This window comes from Perna viridis, chromosome 10, assembly GCF_037379345.1.
Source record: "Perna viridis isolate PV_CMFRI_1.1 ecotype Kerala chromosome 10, ASM3737934v1, whole genome shotgun sequence".
Taxonomy (NCBI): domain Eukaryota; kingdom Metazoa; phylum Mollusca; class Bivalvia; order Mytilida; family Mytilidae; genus Perna; species Perna viridis.
Genome location: NC_142454.1, coordinates 15382860 through 15405862, shown reverse-complemented (window position 1 = coordinate 15405862; position 23003 = coordinate 15382860). Strand labels below are relative to the sequence as shown.

General features: G+C 31.1%; 1 protein-coding gene across 1 annotated transcript; it reads left to right on the top strand.

The window, feature by feature from the left end:
* The first annotated feature begins 1427 nt into the window (after positions 1-1427).
* LOC148604693 (fibrinogen-like protein A) lies at positions 1428-22006 on the top strand. Its single transcript, XM_088550214.1, has 7 exons — positions 1428-1481; positions 16182-16314; positions 17800-17939; positions 19358-19454; positions 20281-20445; positions 20851-20877; positions 21494-22006. The coding sequence occupies exons 1-7, from the start codon at positions 1428-1430 to the stop codon at positions 21769-21771; spliced, it is 894 nt and encodes a 297-aa protein (XP_088406340.1). The 3' UTR covers positions 21772-22006.
* Positions 22007-23003: the final 997 nt, after the last annotated feature.

Genomic DNA, 23003 nt, shown 5'->3' with positions numbered 1-23003 from the left:
CTGTTGCATGTCGTGAATTATAATTTCGCACTGACTGATACTATACACAGATGTATTTGCAATCTAATGTCCTGCTAAGTATAAAGTTTAATTGATATAAAAGCCTTTTGGTAATGTGAAGACAATTACCCGGATGCTTTTATTCTAACAAAGTAGACAATGATTCTGAAAAAAAAAACTAATTGTGGATATAAACCTACATTGATGAATGAAGAATTATTAGTACATGATATCTGAAAAGGAAACCTACCAAGACATCAACGCAGAAAGAATATTCAGAGAAAAACAGACAGGAAAATATAACATAAACTCCGACAAGCAACAGAATGATACAAGGTTCCCCGAATAAGTATAAATGTTTTACTCTATCAGCGATACCATTAACAATGCAAATAGATACAATGCAGTAAATGTTATTTTCGTTGGTTGTCAATCCGATGAGCTGTAAAATCTTCTGTCCCTTTGAGCATCTTGAAAAAGAAAAGTAGATCACTTTGTGATAAAGATCAGAAAATTTTTCACGCTATTATATTATATTATTGGCAAAATACCATGAAACTCCATTAGATGGATAATTGAAATATGCCAAAATAATAATAATAATAAAAAAAAACCAAAAAAAAAAAAACCAAAAAACAAAAAAAACAAAAAAAACAAAAAAAACCACACACAGAAAACAATGACAATATCCATGTACAACGTAGCGAACTGATAAATTACATGAATAAATAATAATAATAAAAAAAAGTTGCACAAGAAGATTTAAATAATGTGAAAAAGGTGGAAACTTCCCGCAGTAGACAAAGTAAATTAAAATAACCAAAAAAATCCCTCCAAAACATGGGACATTACTAAACATCGGTAAATAATTATCACTATATAATCAATTTGATCTTCAATTTGATATCATATAGCAATAAACTATGCAATAAAACTTTACATCGGGCCATTTTTACTGGAATATGCTGATCATGAAAAAACGTAAGTCTTAGGAGTCTGTCCGACAATTTACACTACTTTTTAAATAAAGTAGTAGTATAAATATGGATTTTTAAAAGTTCACTACCTCACCCATTTTTAGTCCTTTCTTGCATGCAACTTTTATTTCAATAATACAAACCAGCTATGTTTTGATTATCAATGATTGACATATGATAGATAAAAACCTGCCTGTAAAAAATAAGCTTAACATACATGAATTTAGTTTATCTTACTTTTTTAAATGAAGTAACCCGCTGTGACTAATGATTTCCGAATGTTTCTACACATGCTCCTTGTGAGCTCACTAAAGCTTTTGAATCTCAACCACAACAAACAGTTGTCACAAATGACAATAAAATTCGAAAGAAAATTAATTCAACTTCAACTATCTTTGTCATTTACGTCTTAGTATTATCAAACACACACATCATGTAGCATCTTTTACAATGACACTAGAATCATTAATAAAAGATTTGATTACAGGTACCTCCAGTGGTCAGGTATGCAGTCGAAAACATAAAATGTTTTATTACAACACAATTGGTTCTATGTTGTACTCCTTGTAAGCTAACTAAAACTATTGAACTTCAAACATTATTTATTGTAACCACAGCAACCAGGCCGCTTGTTTCTGAGATTTGAGGAATGAAGAATATAACGACTGTTTCCAAACAAATTACACTTATTAAAGGACGAAAGATAAAAAGAAAACACATTAATTAAAGATGTATAACAAGAAGAAGAGTAACAATCCATGATCACTCCAACTAATGATAAATCAAAATGCAGAAAGGTGTGGCTTCTTCAAATGGCCACCAGTGTCAAAATTTATTAAAAAAAACCGATGACACCTTGGTTTGTTTATACGTATCTGTACTTCCTTGACAGCTGAAAAAGACATTTAAAAATCAATTTTGATTCTCAATAAAAACAATTCCGTAATTTCATTGTATTATTGTTTATATTTAATCATTTTGAGTATAGATAACGTATTAAAATCATCGATGGACATTACAACATTCTGGTAAAAAAGTCAGTAAAGTGTATAATATTTCATTATCATAGTGCTGCGTACAGGTATTAAAAAGTGCTTTTGTTTTCGAGTTTAATAGGCCCATATGGTACATATGTATATGGCTATATTATATATCAATGGAAAGATAAATCAATGTAGTTTTTGAATATTGTATTTATCAAAGTGAAAAACGGTTGAGTTTTCTGCTATTCTGCATTAATTCATAGCAAATAGACCTCAGTGTCTTGAGACATAAGTCACTTAAAGTCTCAAGACACATGCTTTAAAGACATGCCTGGAATCAAAAATAAAGTGTCTTCGGGACACACGAAGAAAAATTTTTAGGCGTGCCTTGAAAACATGATGTCAAAAAATGATCAGTAGCTTCAAAAATGGATTTTAAACTTATTTCAGTGAATTGGACTATGTCATGTCTTGAAGACGTGTCTTGTAGACGTACGTCTTGAAGACATGGCAAGTGTGTCTTAAAGACATGTCTTCAAGATGTATTAGAAGAAAAAAATCCATTACTATTTAAAGACAACTTATAGATTTAGGCTAGATTTTCACACAGAACTGAAGCAAAGCTAGGAAAAAGATTTCACCTGTTCTTAAGATACTTTACAATAAGCTCCGAGAAGTCATGCCAGAAACAAAAATGACTTAATTACAAGAAAAGCCAAAGAAAATGTAAAGCAATTTTCGCAGCATAACTTTTCATGATTTTTTTTTATTTCCATTTGGTTTATGGACTGCATGCTCATACATGTCTGATCCGTTAGTAGGTTATTCAAACATGAACCATGTAAAACTTATCTGGCCACTTGGTGAAACTATTAAAAATGAATTTAAATCGTGTAACCTCAAACATCTTTCTTTCGGAAACGCTGGTCACTAAAATTCAAAGTTATGCACTTTTTTTATTTTTAGAAGACTTAAACAAAATTTTATTTTACTCTTTCTTCGTCCACTCAGAAAGATACATTTTCAGGTCAGTTTATATCATGGTTCATTTATTCCATCAAAATTATTGTGGAGATATAATCAGTAAAAAATAACTTTTAATAGACATTTATAAAAGATTTATATATATATTATTTATATAAAATAGGTGTTTCGAATTTAAAATTGGTACGAACTATAAAAAGGGCGAACCTTTTTGGGGACGAACTAGTAATTGGTACTAGAATACGGCGCCACTTAATGTGCACGGACAAATTGTTTTGTGAACGAGTTGTGAACTGCAGACTTTCTTGCCTAAGAAAATGACCAACAGTGAGTCAGATAAGTAATTTCTTTGTTTTATTTGTTAACCGATGAGACTGCACTTTTTAACGACAGATCGTATGAAACCCAAAAAACGCCACGCTTTTTTGTACTCTCAAAACATTTGTATACAGGTACTATAACACTTTATTATACGTTTTGTAAGTACATGTACATTACGTACACCTTTATGGATTTTCGGAAACTGAAAGCGTAATCTAGGGAAACAAAGTTATAGCGGTAATCAAAAGAATGTAATCCAGGGACAAAGACCAGACATGGAAAAGAGACATACACAACAAAGAACATAAAGTAACTCAAATCATACATACAAAGTAACAAAGGCAAATAAGCAAATCGGACTCCACTGAAAAGTGTGCTTGTTTTCCCCCTGGTACATGTATATATGCTTTTAAAGTTCATTACACTGGAAATTCAACTTATCCCACTATGGCACAATATAAATGATTTCCCAACTCATATAACATTTGATTAAGAATTTTCCAAATGATGAACCCTCCCTTAATTGATTAAGATACAGTTGTATATATGTAACTGAAACGATTTTTTAAAATTTGGTGCTTTTTCATTTCTATGGAAGTCAACTGAGGTTGACAGGCCTAAGACCAGAGACTATGCAATGGGAGCCAATGGAACAGACATTTGAATCGATTATGACACAAAACATTTTAATGATATATACATAATAGAAGCATTTCAGATATGTGTATGTTTGGAGACATGAAAACTCGATAAAAGAACATTTTTAGTAAACAATGTACAATTGTACAATTACATACAAATTGAAATATGTTTTAATGTACTTCAATTTGATGTAGTCAATTTTCCTTTTTTCTAGCATCTTGCTTGATTTAAAGAATTGAATATTTCATTGTGTTTTCCTTCTTTACATGTCATTGGTAAACTAAATGCTAGAACATGTTGTATTTTATATGTTTTATATATTTATCTTGATAAAAATAATGAAACAGTTCTTAAACATTTTAAAATGCGACTTGACCAAATCACTGATGACAAAAAGATGATGACAGTTGAAAAATCGGCCAACAAAAACATTTCAATGACTGTTTGTATGATATTATTACAGACACAGATCATAACGCCATACATGTGCATGTAAGTGCAGGATAAGAATAGCCATTTTGCAGGATTATGCCTAGTTAACACCTACATGTACATGTATGGGGATTAATATTCAGTTTACATGTATTTTGAATTATCTCTAACCCCAATGATAACTTGGCCTTTTTGTTCATCTTGACTAAAAGTCCATGTGAGCCTATTTGCATCAATTCAAATTTCAGGGAAGTGAGACCAAGGTACTACTTTTAATAAGACTGCACAATTGTGGTTGTAAAATGGTTCATTTATGTCCGCGTCGTCAACATCATATGTAGATACTTGGTTTTCATGCAAAAACTTGAATATTTGTTTGTTAATCTTCATGACATTATATAACAGGGTTCAAAATCTGCCCGTCGACACTTGGTTTTTGTGGGATTACTTGAGTATTAGTTAGTTAATCTTTATTAGAATTTAAAAGGAAATTGGTATTGATTTTTAGGGTTATAGTTCTATTCATGACCTTAAGCAAGCATATGAGTGCATTCAACGATTTTGTTTCACAATATACTATACCACAATGATCAGACTTGGATTAATTTTGGAGGAAAAGACGCTTTTTAGAAATTAGCGGCCAGAAATATTCATTTACCTGATGTCAAGAATAATGACTTGTTTATTTTTGGTCCATTTTGGAGAATTTTTTTTATTGGATTCCTTAAAAAAATACCCGCCTCATTGTTTAATCAGATTTCAGATATCCCTTAGGGTTTTCAAGTTATAATGGGTCAAAGAAAGGGACCTCTCCAGAAAAAAAATTCACATTTCAATTTTTGGTCTGATTTTGAAAATTTTTGATTGGATTTCAAGTTTTGTGCTATATTGTGTCAAAACCAGTTGTTGTGTCCATAATGAATTGTAAGTCTTTATGATTAGGTGTGTCAAATTCCAATATTTTGTCCACACTTGCCCCAACTGTTTGGGCTTTGAACATTGCAGTTGTACCATGTTTCACTCAAGTAATCTTTTTATTAGGATTGTGACTTAAGCCAAGTAAGAATACCAGTAAAGGGTCGCAAAGGATCCAAAAACACATTTTGTTTCTGATTTTTTGACAATAAGTTGAGTGAAAGTACATGGATTGCTTCGGCATTGTGCCACAAGGTACAAGGTAGGATTGATTTTTCAGGTTTTGAGTGGAATGATGTAGGGATAATGGCTGTAATGCGGTAGTATCAAGCTGCGCCTTGCAAACCGTTTTATTGTCTAAGATTCAGCATATGGTTTACTATCAGTCTGTCCTAAAAAAATTAAGATGGGGTTCACAGAGAATTTCCATCAAATGATTATGATATCTAGTTTTTCTGGGTTAATTTGATATGCTAAATCTTCCTGTCATGTGCATGTATATAGATTTTTTGCCTTCGTTTTAAATTTTATAAATTCAGGGGTAATTAGATTTTATGTCATATGTACATGTATATGCTTAATTTTATTAAGAAAAAAAAATGAGATTATACGGATTAAACCAATTGTTTTAATTGAGATGTTAGGCCATAAAATCGTATTTACATGTATTATAAAGATGGGGAAAAACTACTGTACTGTTAACATTTTCATTTTTTTCTTGTTAAAAGTATCTCCCTTTGCAAAGAGAATACCATCAATATGTTGAATACGAAGATCGGTCTGGATCCACAAAATGTAATTATCAATACGAACAGTTGTCTTCAAGACTATATTCACGTGCATTATTCTTACGGTTGTGGAAAAGGGGTTTGCTCCCACTATCAAATATGCAGCCCCACTAGCATATTACCTATATTTTTTTTTTTTTAAATCTGGGATTATCCTATTATAATTTATATACTAGATGGACTGCATATTTGATAGTGGGAGCAAGTACCTACCTGTGTTTGACGAAAACGGTACATGTACATGTATGCCCAGTGATATTTAAATCTCAAATTTTAATCCTTACTATACCTTTCGTTGTAGTCTTTTTTCTTGTATACAGTTAAATATATATTTTTAAATATGTCGATAATGATTGTAAACTGCATAACATATCACTTTGATGATAATTTGGTTAATAATTTCCAAAAAAGATATCAGTTCACAACTTACATGCGCTTTTTGGAGTATTTTAAAATTTGGGTTATACCTTTAAAATTTTACGTGTTTGATATTTTTGAAAGCATACCTTGCGAACTAGTTAAACATAAGACCGAAATACACAAATCTAAAAATAAAGTTACCGAAAAAAAAAACATTCCCCTACCAGTCATGTTATAATTTGCAGACATTTATAAACTCAACAAATAAATTCATTTTTCATTTTCAACTTGTATGTTTTGTATAGTTAGAAGTGCAGAGTAGGTTTTTTTTTTAATTCTTATGTTGACCGTAAATTAATCATCATTCTGAAGAAACGATTAGGACGGGAAAATGATTGAGTAATACCAAATATCTACGTTATTAACCTGGTATATGAAAGTTAACCACCTAAAACATCTCTGGACATCATGAGGCGGTAACGGATATATCCTCTGCTTTTACAGTTGTATTGGTTTTAAATGCTTTTGTTAAGATATTTTTTGTTTTGTCATTGGAACTGAGCTTAAATGAAACGTCATTGCGACTGCTTTTCATCAGATAGAGAATGGTTCAGTGTACTAATTAAATTAGTTTTGTTAGTTTTAATTTGTTTTGCATAATGATATTTTTTTACTATTGGTTTCTGTTGGCTCAAGTCAGGTTATCACTTAAGTATACATACTAACTACCAGATACAAAATGACAACACCCTCAAACTAATGCATGCTGTGAGAGGCGACAACAAGGTAACAAGCCTAAACCATTGATTTTTTAAACTAAACACTCCACCCTTCCCCAATTCAAAGTACATTTACAACGACCAATTTCTTTTAAAATCCATCCCAACCCTTACCTCTGCAAATCATTCGTAAGGTTTGTAGGAAAGTAATTAGAAATAGAGGAAGTATGCAAGCATAAATAGTTGATGTTTCTGTTTAATTACCCTTCCCCCTTCTGAAAAAAGCTTTTCCCCTTAAACAGATTTCTGAAAAAAATTAAACTCATTCAAGGTTTAATCCCTTCCAATCATTCACAAATGTTTGAACCCTACCATTGCATGCAAGAGTAATCAAGGGAACCAAGATTATAGTGTTAATCAAAAGAATGTAATCCAGGGATAAAGATTAGACATGGAAAACAGACATACACAACAAAGAACGTAAAGTAACTCAAATCATACATACAAAGTAACAAAAGCAAATGAGCAACTCGGACTAAAACTGGGAGCATGGACCAGGTGCACCGGTAGGGTAAACGTCCTCTGCTTTTCCAGAAACACTATACTTCAATATATATATATATATATATATATATATCTCTAATGACTGAAGGGAAATAACCCTTTGATATGCCTATAATTTTTGTTTGTTAGGAAACTTTGAACATATATTCTAATTGTTTATATGGAAATGACTATTTTTTTTGTTATTTATATCATTACTTCAGTATAGTGGTATTTGCACATTTAAACAGTACTTAAATATAATGAAGATTGGCGATAGATTTATAAACATTCCAGCCGTAGACTGAATAGGAAAAGGAAAAGTGGTCATCATCTGACAAATGTTCCCGGAAACAATTTATTTGTAAGCCTTTCAATCTTTTACTTTATTTCGTTATTTTTTTCGAATTCATTTTCTCGAGAACCAATATAGATCTAAGATAGCATAGTCATATTAATTGAATTTCATCAATAAATAATTTAAATTTTAATTTGTTGTCATAAACACAATCTAGATTAAATTCAAATGTAAAATGAATAATGAAATAAAATTTAATTCGATATCAAGAACAAACATTATTAACCTTTATGCGGCTAAATGGACGTAGAGATCGTGTTAAAAAGTATCTTCATGTGCATATCATGTTGACAGTTATATATAAACAACTAACCAATCAGTAAGCGTGTAACATCTACCGGATGGATACTTTTAATCAACAGTTAACAATTGTTTTACCTCTTTCAAAATGGTCACCGAAGTTGTTCATTCCAGTATTATTAGGGAATGCGAAAACGGGATTTGTTTGTTTAGTCATATATTCATCCGATATTTCGTCATATTACATTACTTATAGGCCTCAGCCATGGTGGAAATTAAAGTTTACACAAATTGATGTCTTTAGATTGTTAGACACAATGTCGGTAGACTTACTTACCTTAACACAAATTCAAACTGGAACCAATAGACAGTAACAATTTGTTTTTTTTATTGTTTTTTTTTAACATCCCAAATAATTTTGTAAAGAATTGCACTGGGTAAACCGATACTACACAATTAAAACTAATTGTTAGGTATCAAATACTAATCTAATTATAGGAGACGACAACCTTAACATAATGACTACTCCGGAAAACTACAGTTTACGGTTTGACATGGAAGATCAATTGAATACACTGAATATACACTGTGTTTCGTTTCTGCTTTCAACGAACTTGATCTGTTAGGGGTAATTATGCAAGATACTTATTCCAGTGAACCGACCTCACCCAATTCTGAGCGTTTTCTATATGGTTTGTGTATTTCTGTGACTGTACAATTCGTCCTTCGACAGTATGTATTAAGTGTTGGTGTTGTTTTGTCTAAAGATTTTATCATCTTTTGTACATTTGTATTGTGTCTTCGTCATAAAAAAGAACCTTGTTCATAACTTTAAGGTGAAAAATTAGATGAAGAATTAATGATTCTAATTTTGTCATACAATTTTTTTATGTCAAAATTATTTCCAAATAATGTAAACATATCATATTTACCCCATTTTAAACACTTTACGTCATAAAAATATATTTATCTGTATGATTTTGAAAAATTACAGAAAAGAAGGACAAATATTTGTAATAAATTAACAATCATATTATCATATACCTACAGTGATCATATCTACTTCTTTTTTTTGTGTATGTATGTTTCAAGTGAGATAACACCAATATCGTTTGTGAGTGCTTACATAAAATAATATTCAATGCAATAATCGGTAGAGCATTTATCTTTTGTTCTTAGCAAAATGCTTACTTAAATAAATTTGGCTCTCTTTGCTTTTGATACTTAGTGACTTTAATTTTTTTTTACAAATCTTTTGTTTTATATTTTGAAAGAAGTGTATATATAATATCGTTTATGGTAAATATATATTTTCAACAGGTCAAAAGTAAATGTAGCTCATCTCCAACCATTTGTTTTCTAGTTTTACACAGTTTATCATAAAATGGTGTTTTGGTATGATGCACCTGCTACTGTCAAGTGTGTGACTGCCATTTCTTAAATTTATTATGCTATATTTTTCTCATTATTGTTATCAACAGATTGCATATTTGTTCCCAATGAAATGTGTTTTTTTTTATTTTCTGGAAATTTAAATTTACCTGAATGTTGAGACAAATTCTTTTCTAATTTAGATTCTTGACAAATATTAAGTGTTACTTCGTTATTATTTTTTGATGGATTTTTTATATAAAGACAACTCTTGAAGTTATCGTTAAAAATCAAAAAGTTTAATTATGATCTTCCTTCAGATAGGAGAACTCTGCAAGATGGTTATCAACATATTTCAAAGATTTCGAATTTTTCATAGCCTTGTGCGTTTTACAAACGAATTTTGCATTAAATATATTCATCATAAGAATCGAACCTAATGCAGTTTGTCTTTTCTTTAAATATATGGTTGTATAAGGAGATACCTACCCGGGATCAGAATTCTTAAATTCAGTATGGAACAAAGGCTTTCCACCGAACACTATTTCTATTTTAGAGGTCAAAGTATTGGTCATTTAACCTTGAAATCATATTGTACAGTCCCTGTATGGGATAAACTTCCCACTTGCCCTATACACCCATAGCCCCATCCCCCATTCCCCATTGCCCCATACCCCATTCCCCATAGCCCCATCCCCCATTCCCCATTGCCCAATCCCCCATTGCCCCATGCCTCATTCCCCATAGCCCCACCCCCCATTGCCCAATCACATTATTCCCTATAGCCACATTCCCCATTGCTTCACCCCCCCATTGCATCGACTTATTTCCCGTTGTCAAATATTTTCCCCATTCCGAAAAGAAAAAAAAAGTAAAGTACATGTTTCATCAAAAACCTATAATAGATAAGGATGCAAAAAGTTTTGTGCAATCAATATTGATTTTAGAATCTCGTCGGCGAGTTCGCGAATTACAGAAATCACGCGGTATGTGCATTGTTTTCATGTATAATCGACACTCCGAGCTGCATGAGAAGTAATAATGCACAATATTCTTAAAAATATAGATATATGTATACATTGTGAATGATTTTGATTTCTAAAATTATTTTTTAAAAAAGTAAAAATTGTCCAGATAAGGTTTTTGTTGATTGATATATTTCAAACCAAATTCTTGAACATGAGATATTTTTCCGAATTAAATGAGTGGCAACACTTAAAATTACATTAATGGTCTTAACTAATTGTTTAAAATGTTAAAATTGGTAGAACAAGCATTATATATGGGCTGTGATACATTTATTTCAATCAAATTTCTAAAAATTGACACATTTCTACAGATTGTAAGGGTGCAAATAAGTTTAATTAAAATAATGGTCCAAAATTATTGTTAAAAATATTAAAAATGGCAATATTAGGTAATATATCTATTAGTCTAACATTAATGTAAAACAATGTTAAAATTGTCTATATTATTATTATGTTGATGGCTGTGATACACATATTTCAGACCAAATTCTTGAAAATGAGATATCTTTTTGCAAATTAAAAGAGTGCAAACACCTAAAATATCCTTACTGGTCTTATATTATTGTTTAAAATGTTAAAATGGTCAAATAAAGTATCATGTGTGTGGCTTTGAGACATCAATTTCAGTCAACTTTCCCAAAAATGGCATATTTCTGCAGATTGTAAGGGTGTGAATAAATTTAATTACAAAAATGGTCCAAAATTATTGTTAAAGATATTAAAAATGGCAATATTAGTATCCGATTGGTGGTTACGACACTCACATTTCAGTCAAAAATCTTCAAAATGACATATTTTTGCAAAGTGTATGTATGCGAACATTTTTAATATACCTATTAGTCTAAAATTAATGTAAACAATGTTAAAATTGTCGATATCATTATTGTGTTGATGGCTGTAATACATATTTTTCAGAACAAATTTTTTAAAATGAGATATTTTTTTGAAAATTGAATGAATGTGAACACTTAAAATATCCTAAATGGTCTTATATTATTGTTTACAATATTAAAATGGTCAAAAAAGTATCATGTGTAATGCTTTGACACATCAATTTCAGTCAACTTTCCCAAAAATGGCATATTTCTGCAGATTGTAAGGGTGTGAATTAATTTAATTACAAAAATGGTCCAAAATTATTGTTAAAGATATTAAAAATGGCAATATTAGTATCCGGTTGGACACTCATAATTCAGTCAAAAATCTTCAAAAATGACATATTTTGCAAATTGTATGTGTGGGAATAATTTGAATATACCTATTAGTCTATATAGATTGTAAAAAAATGTTAAAATTGTCTATATCATTATTCTGTTGATGGCTGTGATACATATATTTCAGACCAAATTCTTGAAAATGAGATATTTTTTTTGCAAATTGAATAATTGAATGAGTGTGGATACTTGAATTTACCTTTGTGCAGTACTTTTATGATCTTATATTATGGTTTAAAACGTTAAAATTGTCACAATAGGCATGATAGGTTTGGCTGTGACATATTGATTTTAGTTAAATTACTTAAAAATTACACATTTCTGCATATTGTTAGGATGCCAACAGTTTTAATTTCAATAATTGTCTAAAATTCTTCTAACATTAAAAACGGCAATATTGTTATCCTTTTCGAGGTTGCAACGAACGACATATTTCTGCCAATTGAAAGCTAAGGGACTAAACATTCTATTATTGTTTTAACTTGTCTTGTTATTATTGCTTAATGTGTTTAATTTGTCAATATTAAAATCATACGAGTGTCTCCGACAATAACAAATGCACTTCCGGTTAATATTTTAAAAAATGTCAATGAATAATGAATTGCGACACATGTAATAATTAAATAATTAAACATTATTCTAAAACAATCTTGTTTAAAAATTATTTTAATTGCTGTCATAGAATTGTGATATGTACGTTGCTTGCGAAAAAAGACAGAACAATTTGTTTGACTGACCAATCAAAATTATTCCCTCGCCCCATTCCCCTATTCATTTACCCTATTCCCAATGCCACATTACCCATTGTCTCATTCCCCATGCCCCATTGCCCCATCCCCCATTCCCAATTGCCCATGCCCCGTTGCCCCATACCCCATAAAATGGGAAGTATATCCCATACAGGTACTGTATTAGTGCAATATTGGATAAATATGTGATTTTAACAAGTAAAATACTTCGATACAGAACAAAATCTTTGTTTTTATTAAATGGTTATTGATTGAATATGGTGAATGTTGTTCGTCGGATTTTACCTTATTGCACTTGCAAATTCATTGTATGGTGTGCATAATAACAAACTTTTTAAAACTATTTAAAAAATTAATAGAAAACATGACATATTAGATAAAACACAGCTACCGTAAAACCTTTTATCTTTATTTGATGAATTGGTTTTGTGCATTCATCATAAATGTTCATTATGTTACAAAATGTTGGTTCCAATTGACAATGTTCATTACAATTTGATTTTAATGACAGCAATTGTAATCATTTATAACAATTTATTAAAGTTAATTTACATGAAGTGAAATAATTGATTGTCCGTACAGTGAATATAGGAAGTGCATCTCTGTGACCCAGAAATAAATTGAAAAAAAAATCAAATATATATATATGACACATCTTTTATCGATCTAAAATTGGGAGGACCCTAGATTTTTTTTAAAAGAAATTTTTTTATATATTTTGCCATGAAATATGTATTTGCCTAGCCTGTGTATCTGTGAAAACATCTCAAATAAAAAAAAATATACCCCTGAATATATTTCCTATTGGACCATTATACATCTTTTTAATGAAGAAATTGAAAAGTATGTGTGATATACAAACACTTCTAATATTTGGATTAAAATATAACTCTTTTGTATATGCATTATAAGTATTTGTTTAAACCTTATATCGTTTATTCTATATTGCATACTCTTGATCACACCTCTAGACTTATATCGTATACCCTATATCGCACCTCTAGACCCATATTCTATATCGCACATCTTCACAGACCATACTTGATGTATCTTTAAAAGATATGAAATAATGAACATGACATGTCAAAATCTGTATCAAATGCTGTATCAACCCGAGTCTTTATGTCACCTCAAGTGTAACCAGCCCTGGGATGAGGATATACATGTAGACATGTAATGGTCAGTATATACAAGCGTTTGTAGTGGTTTCCACTCATTATTTATTAGAATAATAAAAAATGAAAAAAATCATTTGTATTTTGATTGCATCATATATTTTCAATTAAAAATAATCTTTACAAAATCTTTCTCATGCGTAAACGTGAGATGCTGTAAAGATGCTGTAAAGATTCATGTCATGAATCAAACGATTGCCCTCTGATACTACATAATTTATTATTTTTCCATTACATACTTCAGTAAATCTTTTCAGCAAATATCTAGTGTAATACGTATATAACACAGATCTCTTGAGATTTTTCTTGTAAACATAGTTTTTGTCTTCCAATATGAATAGGACGAATAGTTTTAGTCTAACCTTTTTTACTCGATGTTTTCCCTAACTAAAATATGTCTTGAGCATTAGTCAAACAAAGTGTCACGTTCTGAGCTAGTAACAGTATGAGTAAAAATACATTTTTCAATCAAGATTTTGTTCTTATATTGACTCACACCAATCTTCCACGGATGACCCGACGCTGATTTTGCATTTCGAGATTTGATAACTGTGAATACTGTGATGGCTATTTTTTTTTCTTTTTTTTTGTTATTGATAAAAAATCTTCTAGGTTGCTCTTTTGTCGATGAAAGAGTAATCAAGGGAACCAAGGTTATAGCGGTAATCAAAAGAATGTAATCCAGGGACAAAGACCAGACATGGAAATGAGACATACACAACAAAGAACATAAAGTAACTAAAATCATACATACAAAGTAACAAAAGTAAATGAGCAACTCGGACTCCACTAAAAACTGGGAGCATGGACCAGGTGCACCGGTAAGGTAAGCGTCGTCTGCTTTTCTAAAAACACCCGCCAAGTTGTTCATAAAAAGTCAAGTCCAGGGTAGTCGAAAGAAGCTTAGTTTTCGTTTGTTTTTATATTAACGGCAAATTAAAACTAAGTGTAAAGAAATTACGTTTATAAACAGCTCCCAATTACATGATTTATTACGAAAACCTCTCAAAATGTTCCACCATATAAAAAAGACATATTCAATTTGATAGTAGTAACTAATATACAAGATACAATTTTGAGATAGTACAATTACTTGTACATGGATATGGTTGAATTCCGATTTATATTTATATGGGATTTATTGATATATTCAGTTCTCACTATAAAATAAGTCATTCCATCCAAACCCTTGCTTGATAAGAAATTCATATATTTAAGGTTTAGTTCAACAATGCATCGAAATAGAACTCTTGACTGTCTAATCATTATGTTTTATTTTAAAAACAAGTCATAGAACGTCAATGTTTACTTCACTTAATAAGAGCTTGAAGTTACATTTGTATAACAAAATTGAAGTATTTTATATTCATAAATAAGACAACACGTAACTATAATATATCATAAAACAAGGAATTATAAAAATATTCGAATACCAAAAAAGAAAACTATTGAACAAGTCAAACCCTAATGAAAAAAAGAGGAAAAGCTAGCCAGAAAATTGCCGTATAGAAAACAGTGTCTAAGAAAATGACTGTACCGTTTCAAACATCTACACAGTAGTAGCAGCTAGAAATTGGCTTGATAGTTAGGAATAATTTGCAATGAAAAATCCAAAGTCATTGATCTTGTAAGATATTATAAGTTTGGATTACCAATTCACGTGATCACGTGACTTTTTAGCATATGTATAAAACACGTGGAAGAGAAGGAAACACAATAATATTGAAATATACAGTATATCTAATATTTATCGATGAAAGATATCACATCATAAAACTATTGTGTATTTTCCCCAATTTCAGCGTTGTTAATTAAGTTTTAATATAAATGTCCATAATTAAATTTCCTAATGTAGGAGATCTTTCTTAACCTCATTTACTCAGTCCGTTAACATTTCCATACATTAAATATTCTAAAATGGGAAAAGAGGAAATTTTGTATCAAAGCTCTACGATGATAATGAAAGAGAAATGTGCATCGGCGTGGTCAACCTTGATTTTACTTCAAGCTTTGAAATAATTATATTACAGATGTAATCAAAAAGAAAAATATATAGCATAACTTATTTCACTAAAATACCGACAAAAATCATTGCTATTCAATAAAAAGTAAGTGGATGAAATTAATCCCTGACTTCACCTAAGCCTTTTCATTTTATGTGGCATTTCCTTTTCCATGAACTTGTTTAACTACTTTGTAAAGCATCCTTAATAAATATTTGATAAACGGTATAAATCGATAATGTTTTTAGTTTTGGTTTTAAATATGTTAAGCGTGTTTGCTATGCAGATACTTATTGCTTGACTCTGTGATATAACACATTTTTCATTTAATGTTAACAAAATGAACTTTCAAAGTTTAATTTTATTGTTTATATTTAAGTGTGGATTAGCAATTGAAGCAATAAAAACGGTTCAAAAGTTTGTAGTTGAGAAAGACAAGTCTGTTGATTCTAGTGTAAAAACTTTAGACAAATTTCTCTCGAAATCAGTAACATCATGTTCTGCTCAATGCAGTAAGAATCCGAATTGCTGCTCGGCTAATTACATGTATGATCAGGAACATACATCTTGTAGTTTATATAATTGCTGTTTTCCTAAAATAGTTAATGGCACAGGACGGACATATCTCAGGAAATATCCTAATGCAGGTTTGTTCAGGTTTTAGATCAACTGCAAAAAGATTCCTCGATTAAATCTTAAATTCTACACAAGTGGGTTCCTTTTAATAAAAAAATGTAACCTTTCATGCTTAATTCAACACAGAGAACGGGTATGAATAGTATACCTAAGGTAATTTTGATAGTATACATCAATATAGCTATCCTCTGATATTAAATTGTAATTGCGATTTTTCAGCATGACACTTATATATATACCAATCAAACCTTAATCACTTAAATTTTTCTGTCATATTTTGACTACAAAATTAAAATTTTCGTAAACAACAAATTTCAAGGTTTTCATCTCGAGATGTTGAAGGTAGTGAAATTTTGAAATTTGTAATGGAGACAAAGTCGCTACAGTGAAAGAGTAATCAAGGGAACCAAGGATATAGCGGTAATCAAAAGAATGTAATCCAGGGAAAAAAGACCGGACATCGAAAAGAGACACACAACAAAGAACATAAATTAACTAAGATCATACATACAAAGTAACAAAAGCAAATGAACAACTCGAACACTAAAAACTGGGAGCATGGACCAGGCGCACCGGGTATGGTAAGTGTCCTCCGTTTTTCTAGAAACACCCACCGAGTTGCTCATAAAAAGTCAAGTCCGGGGTAGAAGAAAGAGGAAAGGAAAATTATGACACGTTGAACAAATCAGTTTTCATGGCGCAGATGGACACACCGTAACGATCCGCGAGTTTATGATGACGACCATAAAACTTTTGTAGTGATAACTTCAATCTTGTAGCAACACAACGCTGCACCAGAAGCCCTTTTGTTAGAATTCTAGCGCAATACAAAAAGTCTTCGTGGTCTCGGCAAGCTCTGGCATAACGTATGAGTTGTGATATGAACACTCCATACGCAGGTGATGAAGGGATGTTACCACAGATGAAAGGTCCTAAAACTAAAATTTATAATAGTCTTGTTTCCTGCTACCAGCTAAAAAATAGAGTAGGTACATTATGGTGATAGGGACTTTAACAGTGCTGGAGCCAAAATGGCAATAATATGTTTATGGTAGGGGCAAAACTTGGGTAGGTAGGGCCACAGGAAACAGACATTTTTTTTCTTGGAAAGTGGGGAATTAGAAATATTCAATTTATTCAAAAAAGGATTTGTTGTGGGTGATTAGAATGAAACTTTCATGAAGCAGTTTGAATTATATTACACATACATATATATATTTTACTTATGCTGGTACTCTACAATACAAAAACATTTGATACGCTGTACACGTGTTTCAAGGATTTTCTTCTCAAAAGCAGCATAAGAATTAAATATATAGGAACACCATAATTACTTATTAGTATTTTATAACTAATTACAGATATAGATACTATTGCTCCTAGGGATTGTTCTGAAGTACCACTTGGAAGTGACAATGGCATTTACACCATAAACCCGACTGACGATCTGAATGTAGATGTGTTCTGTGACATGAGATTGGAGTGTGGAACTGCATGGACGGTAGATTATGAATAATATGCAATTAAGCTAACAAACAGGCAATCAGTTAATCAATCAATGGATCAATCATGATTTCTAGTTATCAAGCTTATATGTCATGTACAATAAACTATTGGTAAAGTTTTTAAACAGGATAACTGATAACCATTTTAAGCAAATATCAATGGTCATTGCCTGATTGAATTCAATTAAAGTTTCAGTCTGTACAAATCATGCAGCGGATGAAACACGGTATAAAAAACCCATCATTGTGAAAGTGTAATGACTATTTTGACCATCAAAAGCAAGAAAAAAAGACAAGATTTTCCATGTAATCTGGTAAATTGTGATATAGTTTCATTTAAATACACCTAAAATGAATAGTCCAAGGGCAGATAACTATGGCAAAAAAAAAACCCTTTTTTTCAAAATTCCTGAAAAATCAAGCAATTCAATGATTATATAGTGGTCTTTTTGATTTAAAACAAAATTCTCGAGTGAAATTACATCGTCCGGTCGGTGGGTCTTTGACAAGCATGTTTCTGGTATTTCCCATTTAGTCGATTCTTACAAAAACTTACTCTTTAAACCCCATTTTAATATGTTTAACATTTTTTAATTGATTTTTTTAAAAAATCTGATCTAATTCCATTTTGTTTTAAATAATTTACCCCTCTTCCAATGTGCCGGAAATTTTATTGATTATTAATTTCTAAGATCGTTATTTAACACAGATCCTTCCTAAACAGTCAGGCAACACGGACATTATTCCAGAAAACGTATCCAGGTTTGGACAGTAGCATAACTATCCTAATATCCGTTTGAACTGGAGTGATTAATATAAAACATATAAAAGTTAAATTGAATCAAGAATATATATATACATTCTGAAACGTTGTATATATACAGCTAGGATATATATATTCTTGCGATTGGAACGACCAAATATTAGCTACGCACATTTGAGAGTTCTAACATCGTTGGGAATTTTTCAGATCCTTCTATAAGTTTACATTATCTTCCCAGTATCAATTTTATCCGATGGAGCAGTGTAGCGAATAGAGTCGTCACATACTGAGGCGTTTGTATAATATTAATTTGTTGTGACATGTATCGTTAATTTGATCCACTATCCTAGAAAATAACTTCTAGATGACATGTCCCGTACAACCATACATCGTGTACTAAGTTACAGCCCTAGATTAAACCTACGACGAGGAATGACCCGGCCAGCGAAAGCTTTAATTTATAGCCTAGCCCGCAGAGGGAACGACCAAAATCTTGCTTCGTAAAGTTGACAGTTTTAACATCGTTGGGAATTTTTCAGACCCTTCTATGCTTACATGATCATTCCTGTATCAGTTTAAGAGTCGTCGCATTCTAAGACGTTTGTATGTATATATATATATATAAATAGAAGTGTTTTTTTTTCTACGCAGATTGTACAGCGGAGGATAGATGGAACAACATATTTTTATCTGAATTGGCAAGCGTACAAAGTGGGATTTGGGAATACAAGTAAAGAATATTGGCTCGGTAAATTGCAAATGTTGTATGTTAAATTTATGAGACTGATCAAAGTATTTGAGTTATTAATTTTATATGCCTACGCGTAATTATGCTCTAGCAAGGTCTGTATTTAATTAAATGAAATGCTCTTAAAATATGTTTAATATACACGGATATCCGTAGACAGATCCGGCTATAATAGATGTTATTTTTTTCGATTGAACTCATTTTTAGAAATGTCATGAGTGCCAATGTATTAAAACGTACACCAAGATAGACATTTTATATCTTCTGAAATCTTCCAGTAAAATTTTGGCCCTACGTTGGTTTAACCGTACCTTTTATTACTTTGTGATGTCAATTTCAAGATCAAATTCAAACATTTTAAAAAATAAGTGATTAATGACGCATGTTTAATGGATTTCGGATATTTTCCACTATTTACAAGTTGTCTGCTGCGCATGTAGCATATCACTTGGTAAGAAATGAATGATTTGACCATAATGTCAACAGTGTTTGACAATGTTGGTGATTAATGTATTTTTTTTGTGTGAGTTTTTACTATTTTTATCGTTATACGATGGCGCATTTGTTGTGTTTCTCCATAGCTGTTACTTTTTTTTCTATATTGTTAATATTGATGGCAGTTCCCACAGAAAACAGCAAGAAACATACCGAATACTCCGCGTAAAATCTCGGTTTTACCAAGTGTGATTCATTATTTTGTCCAGTGTCTTAACTTTAAAAAATTGTTAAGTACACTCTGCAGCAGCATCTTGTTAAACAAAAACTTGTTCCCTTTCACCCAGTCAATACGTATCTTGATACATTATGACTGCATATCCTATTGCAGGAAATGACAACCTTAATATTATCACAAATTCGAAAAACTACACTTTACGATTTGACATGGAAGACGCCAATGGATTTACTGCATACGCCGAGTATACATTATTTAGAGTTGAAGACGAATCAACACAATATCGGCTCACCATAGGGGGTTACAGTGGAACAGCAGGTTACTATAACTACCGTTAGATTGTTGCTAATCAAGATATGGCTTTGTGATTTATTAGCGATCACATGAACAATTCGAATGGTTTGTCTGCAACAGAAAACAATCTATATGTAGAACATATATAAAGGGTGTTCCTTGGATCAATTTAAAAATAATATTTCGATCAGAATTGCAAATGTGGACGTTACAGATAATCTTTAATTTAATGTACTAAATTATGATAGTGAGAGCAATATCACATACTGTGGGTTGCCTAAAAATAGTGATATTGACCAAGAAAAATAATATTGGTCGAGCCGTTGGCGAGGCGTACATCGGTTTAATGGTTCATACCGTTTGTGTTTGGGCAGTCCGCTTTGTGTGATATAGCCCACACCATCATTTACAATCTGTATTGAATTGCAGATCCATACATTGATATGTCCAAGTCAGGTATGCCGATGCGATTTTTTATAATTGGAAAATCTAAACAATAAGTAGCGTTCCAAAATTTGGTACTGACCATTAACATCAGATAATTTGACCGTTTACTTTCAATACTTTGGACTTCTTAACATCAGCTGGTCAACCAGTAAACAATAGAATGATAAAAGTTATTACTGATATCCGATTACTTCTTATAGACCATGGTAATTCTTTCACACGTCCTAGCATTGATTTAGTTTTCAATTGTACATTTGGAAACGATATATGATGAGATATTAAATCGTAATTTAACAAAATAAAATCAGGGATAAACATTTGATACATACCTTGGTTTAAAAACATATTAGAACGAAAGGTATAGAAAGCAGGTAAAAATATATTGATATATTTTTTCTTTAAATAAGTCGACGTCCATTAAAGCATGGTAAGAAAAAGTGAACATCACAAATTATCCGCAAATTTTGATAAAACATTCTTGAAAAGACTTGAATCTATTGTCAACAATGTACTAAAAACCAAAAATCTATTAAATGGATACCGTATTTCTTGATCGAAGGTTGTCGTGTTATTTCTTGATTGACGTTCCTCCTTGTAATTCAGAACAGATTGTTTTCTTTTACAGGTGATTCTATAACTGAACTCCAAATTATAAATGGAATGAAGTTCACAACATTAGACCACGATAATGATTATTCATCATACAACTGTGCTTCTGACAGCATGGAAGGCAGGAAAGGAGGTTGGTGGTATAGAAGCTGTGCAGCTGCTAATGCAAATGGTTTTTACAAACTCCCAGGAACTTTCAGTAAAGATACTATTTACTGGCGGACTTTCCGGAAATACGTTGCTCTGAAATCAATTTCTATGAAGATAAAGCCAAAAGTGATGAGTTCCACATAGAATTTCTTCTACATTCATGACACCATCCTATTTTCAGTACTGTTCTTTCATTTTTTTTTTGTCTTGCCTTGTTGGTTACAGGTGCAAGACAAACTCTTCCATATATATTTTATGATATACCGTTATTGCATGAAAGTTGGTCATTATTTGCCCAGATAAATATCATCATGCACGAGCAATTGAGGGTCAATATTGATCCATTTTCATGCAAAAAAACATTTTATTATATAGTTACATTTTTTTTTGTTTCTAAAGTATCATTACAGTGAAATAGCTGAGTTGTGATATCAACACATTTTTATACTATTGGAAAGGTCCAATATATCACTAGTGCTATATTACTGAAGTTTTCCTTTTACACTGTTTATATTCAGTAAATATGATTTTTTTTAAAAATATTTCATATTTTGTTTTAAATGAAAAATGACAACAAATTTTGATTTTGACTTAGTCAGGTAAACAATACGTTGAGTCGATTATCAAAATGTTCAAAGACTATCTCGGTCGGTAATTATCACTTCACGCTTGTACATTTATTGAAATTTGAAATTTAGGTTAAATTCATATATTTATTCCAGACAAATCTTTGCCCGAATAAGTTGTTTCAAATTCTATTAAGTTCGATAGCGGCCACATATACACCATGTTTTTTTAAATCCTACTTTTGTACAGTTTACGGTTGTTTCCTTTTTTTGATCTATAAAACCGTTACCTTGTGTTAGTGTCAACTATCAAACTGACTTCGGTTCGTTCTTTTTTCTATTGGTTCGACCAATTCTTCTTTTTGCAGAGATAACGAAATGTATTTCATTGTTAAATAAACGTATTAATTATATCAATTTATAGAAAGCAGTGAGGTACAGCAGTCCTTTTCATAAAAAATCATGTGTGAAATTGATCGTAAGTGATGACGTCACAATATTATTTCAGGTTGTGACGTCATCACTTACGATCAACTTTACATTTACGACTTTTTGTGAAATCGACACCAGGATGTTTCCTGTGAAATAAACAACACGAGGAATCACTCTCGAATATTTTTACCTAAAAGACTCTCAGCACCATTATTATCTTGCAATATTGCAATACTATTAATTTATATTATGAAAACAATAAAATAATAACTTGATAAAAAAACTGTTCATAATACACGGTACGATGCAATTCTATGTTCTTATTACTTATCATTGTGGTTTTCAAATTGGCTGAGATAGGACCCAGGGTGGTCATGT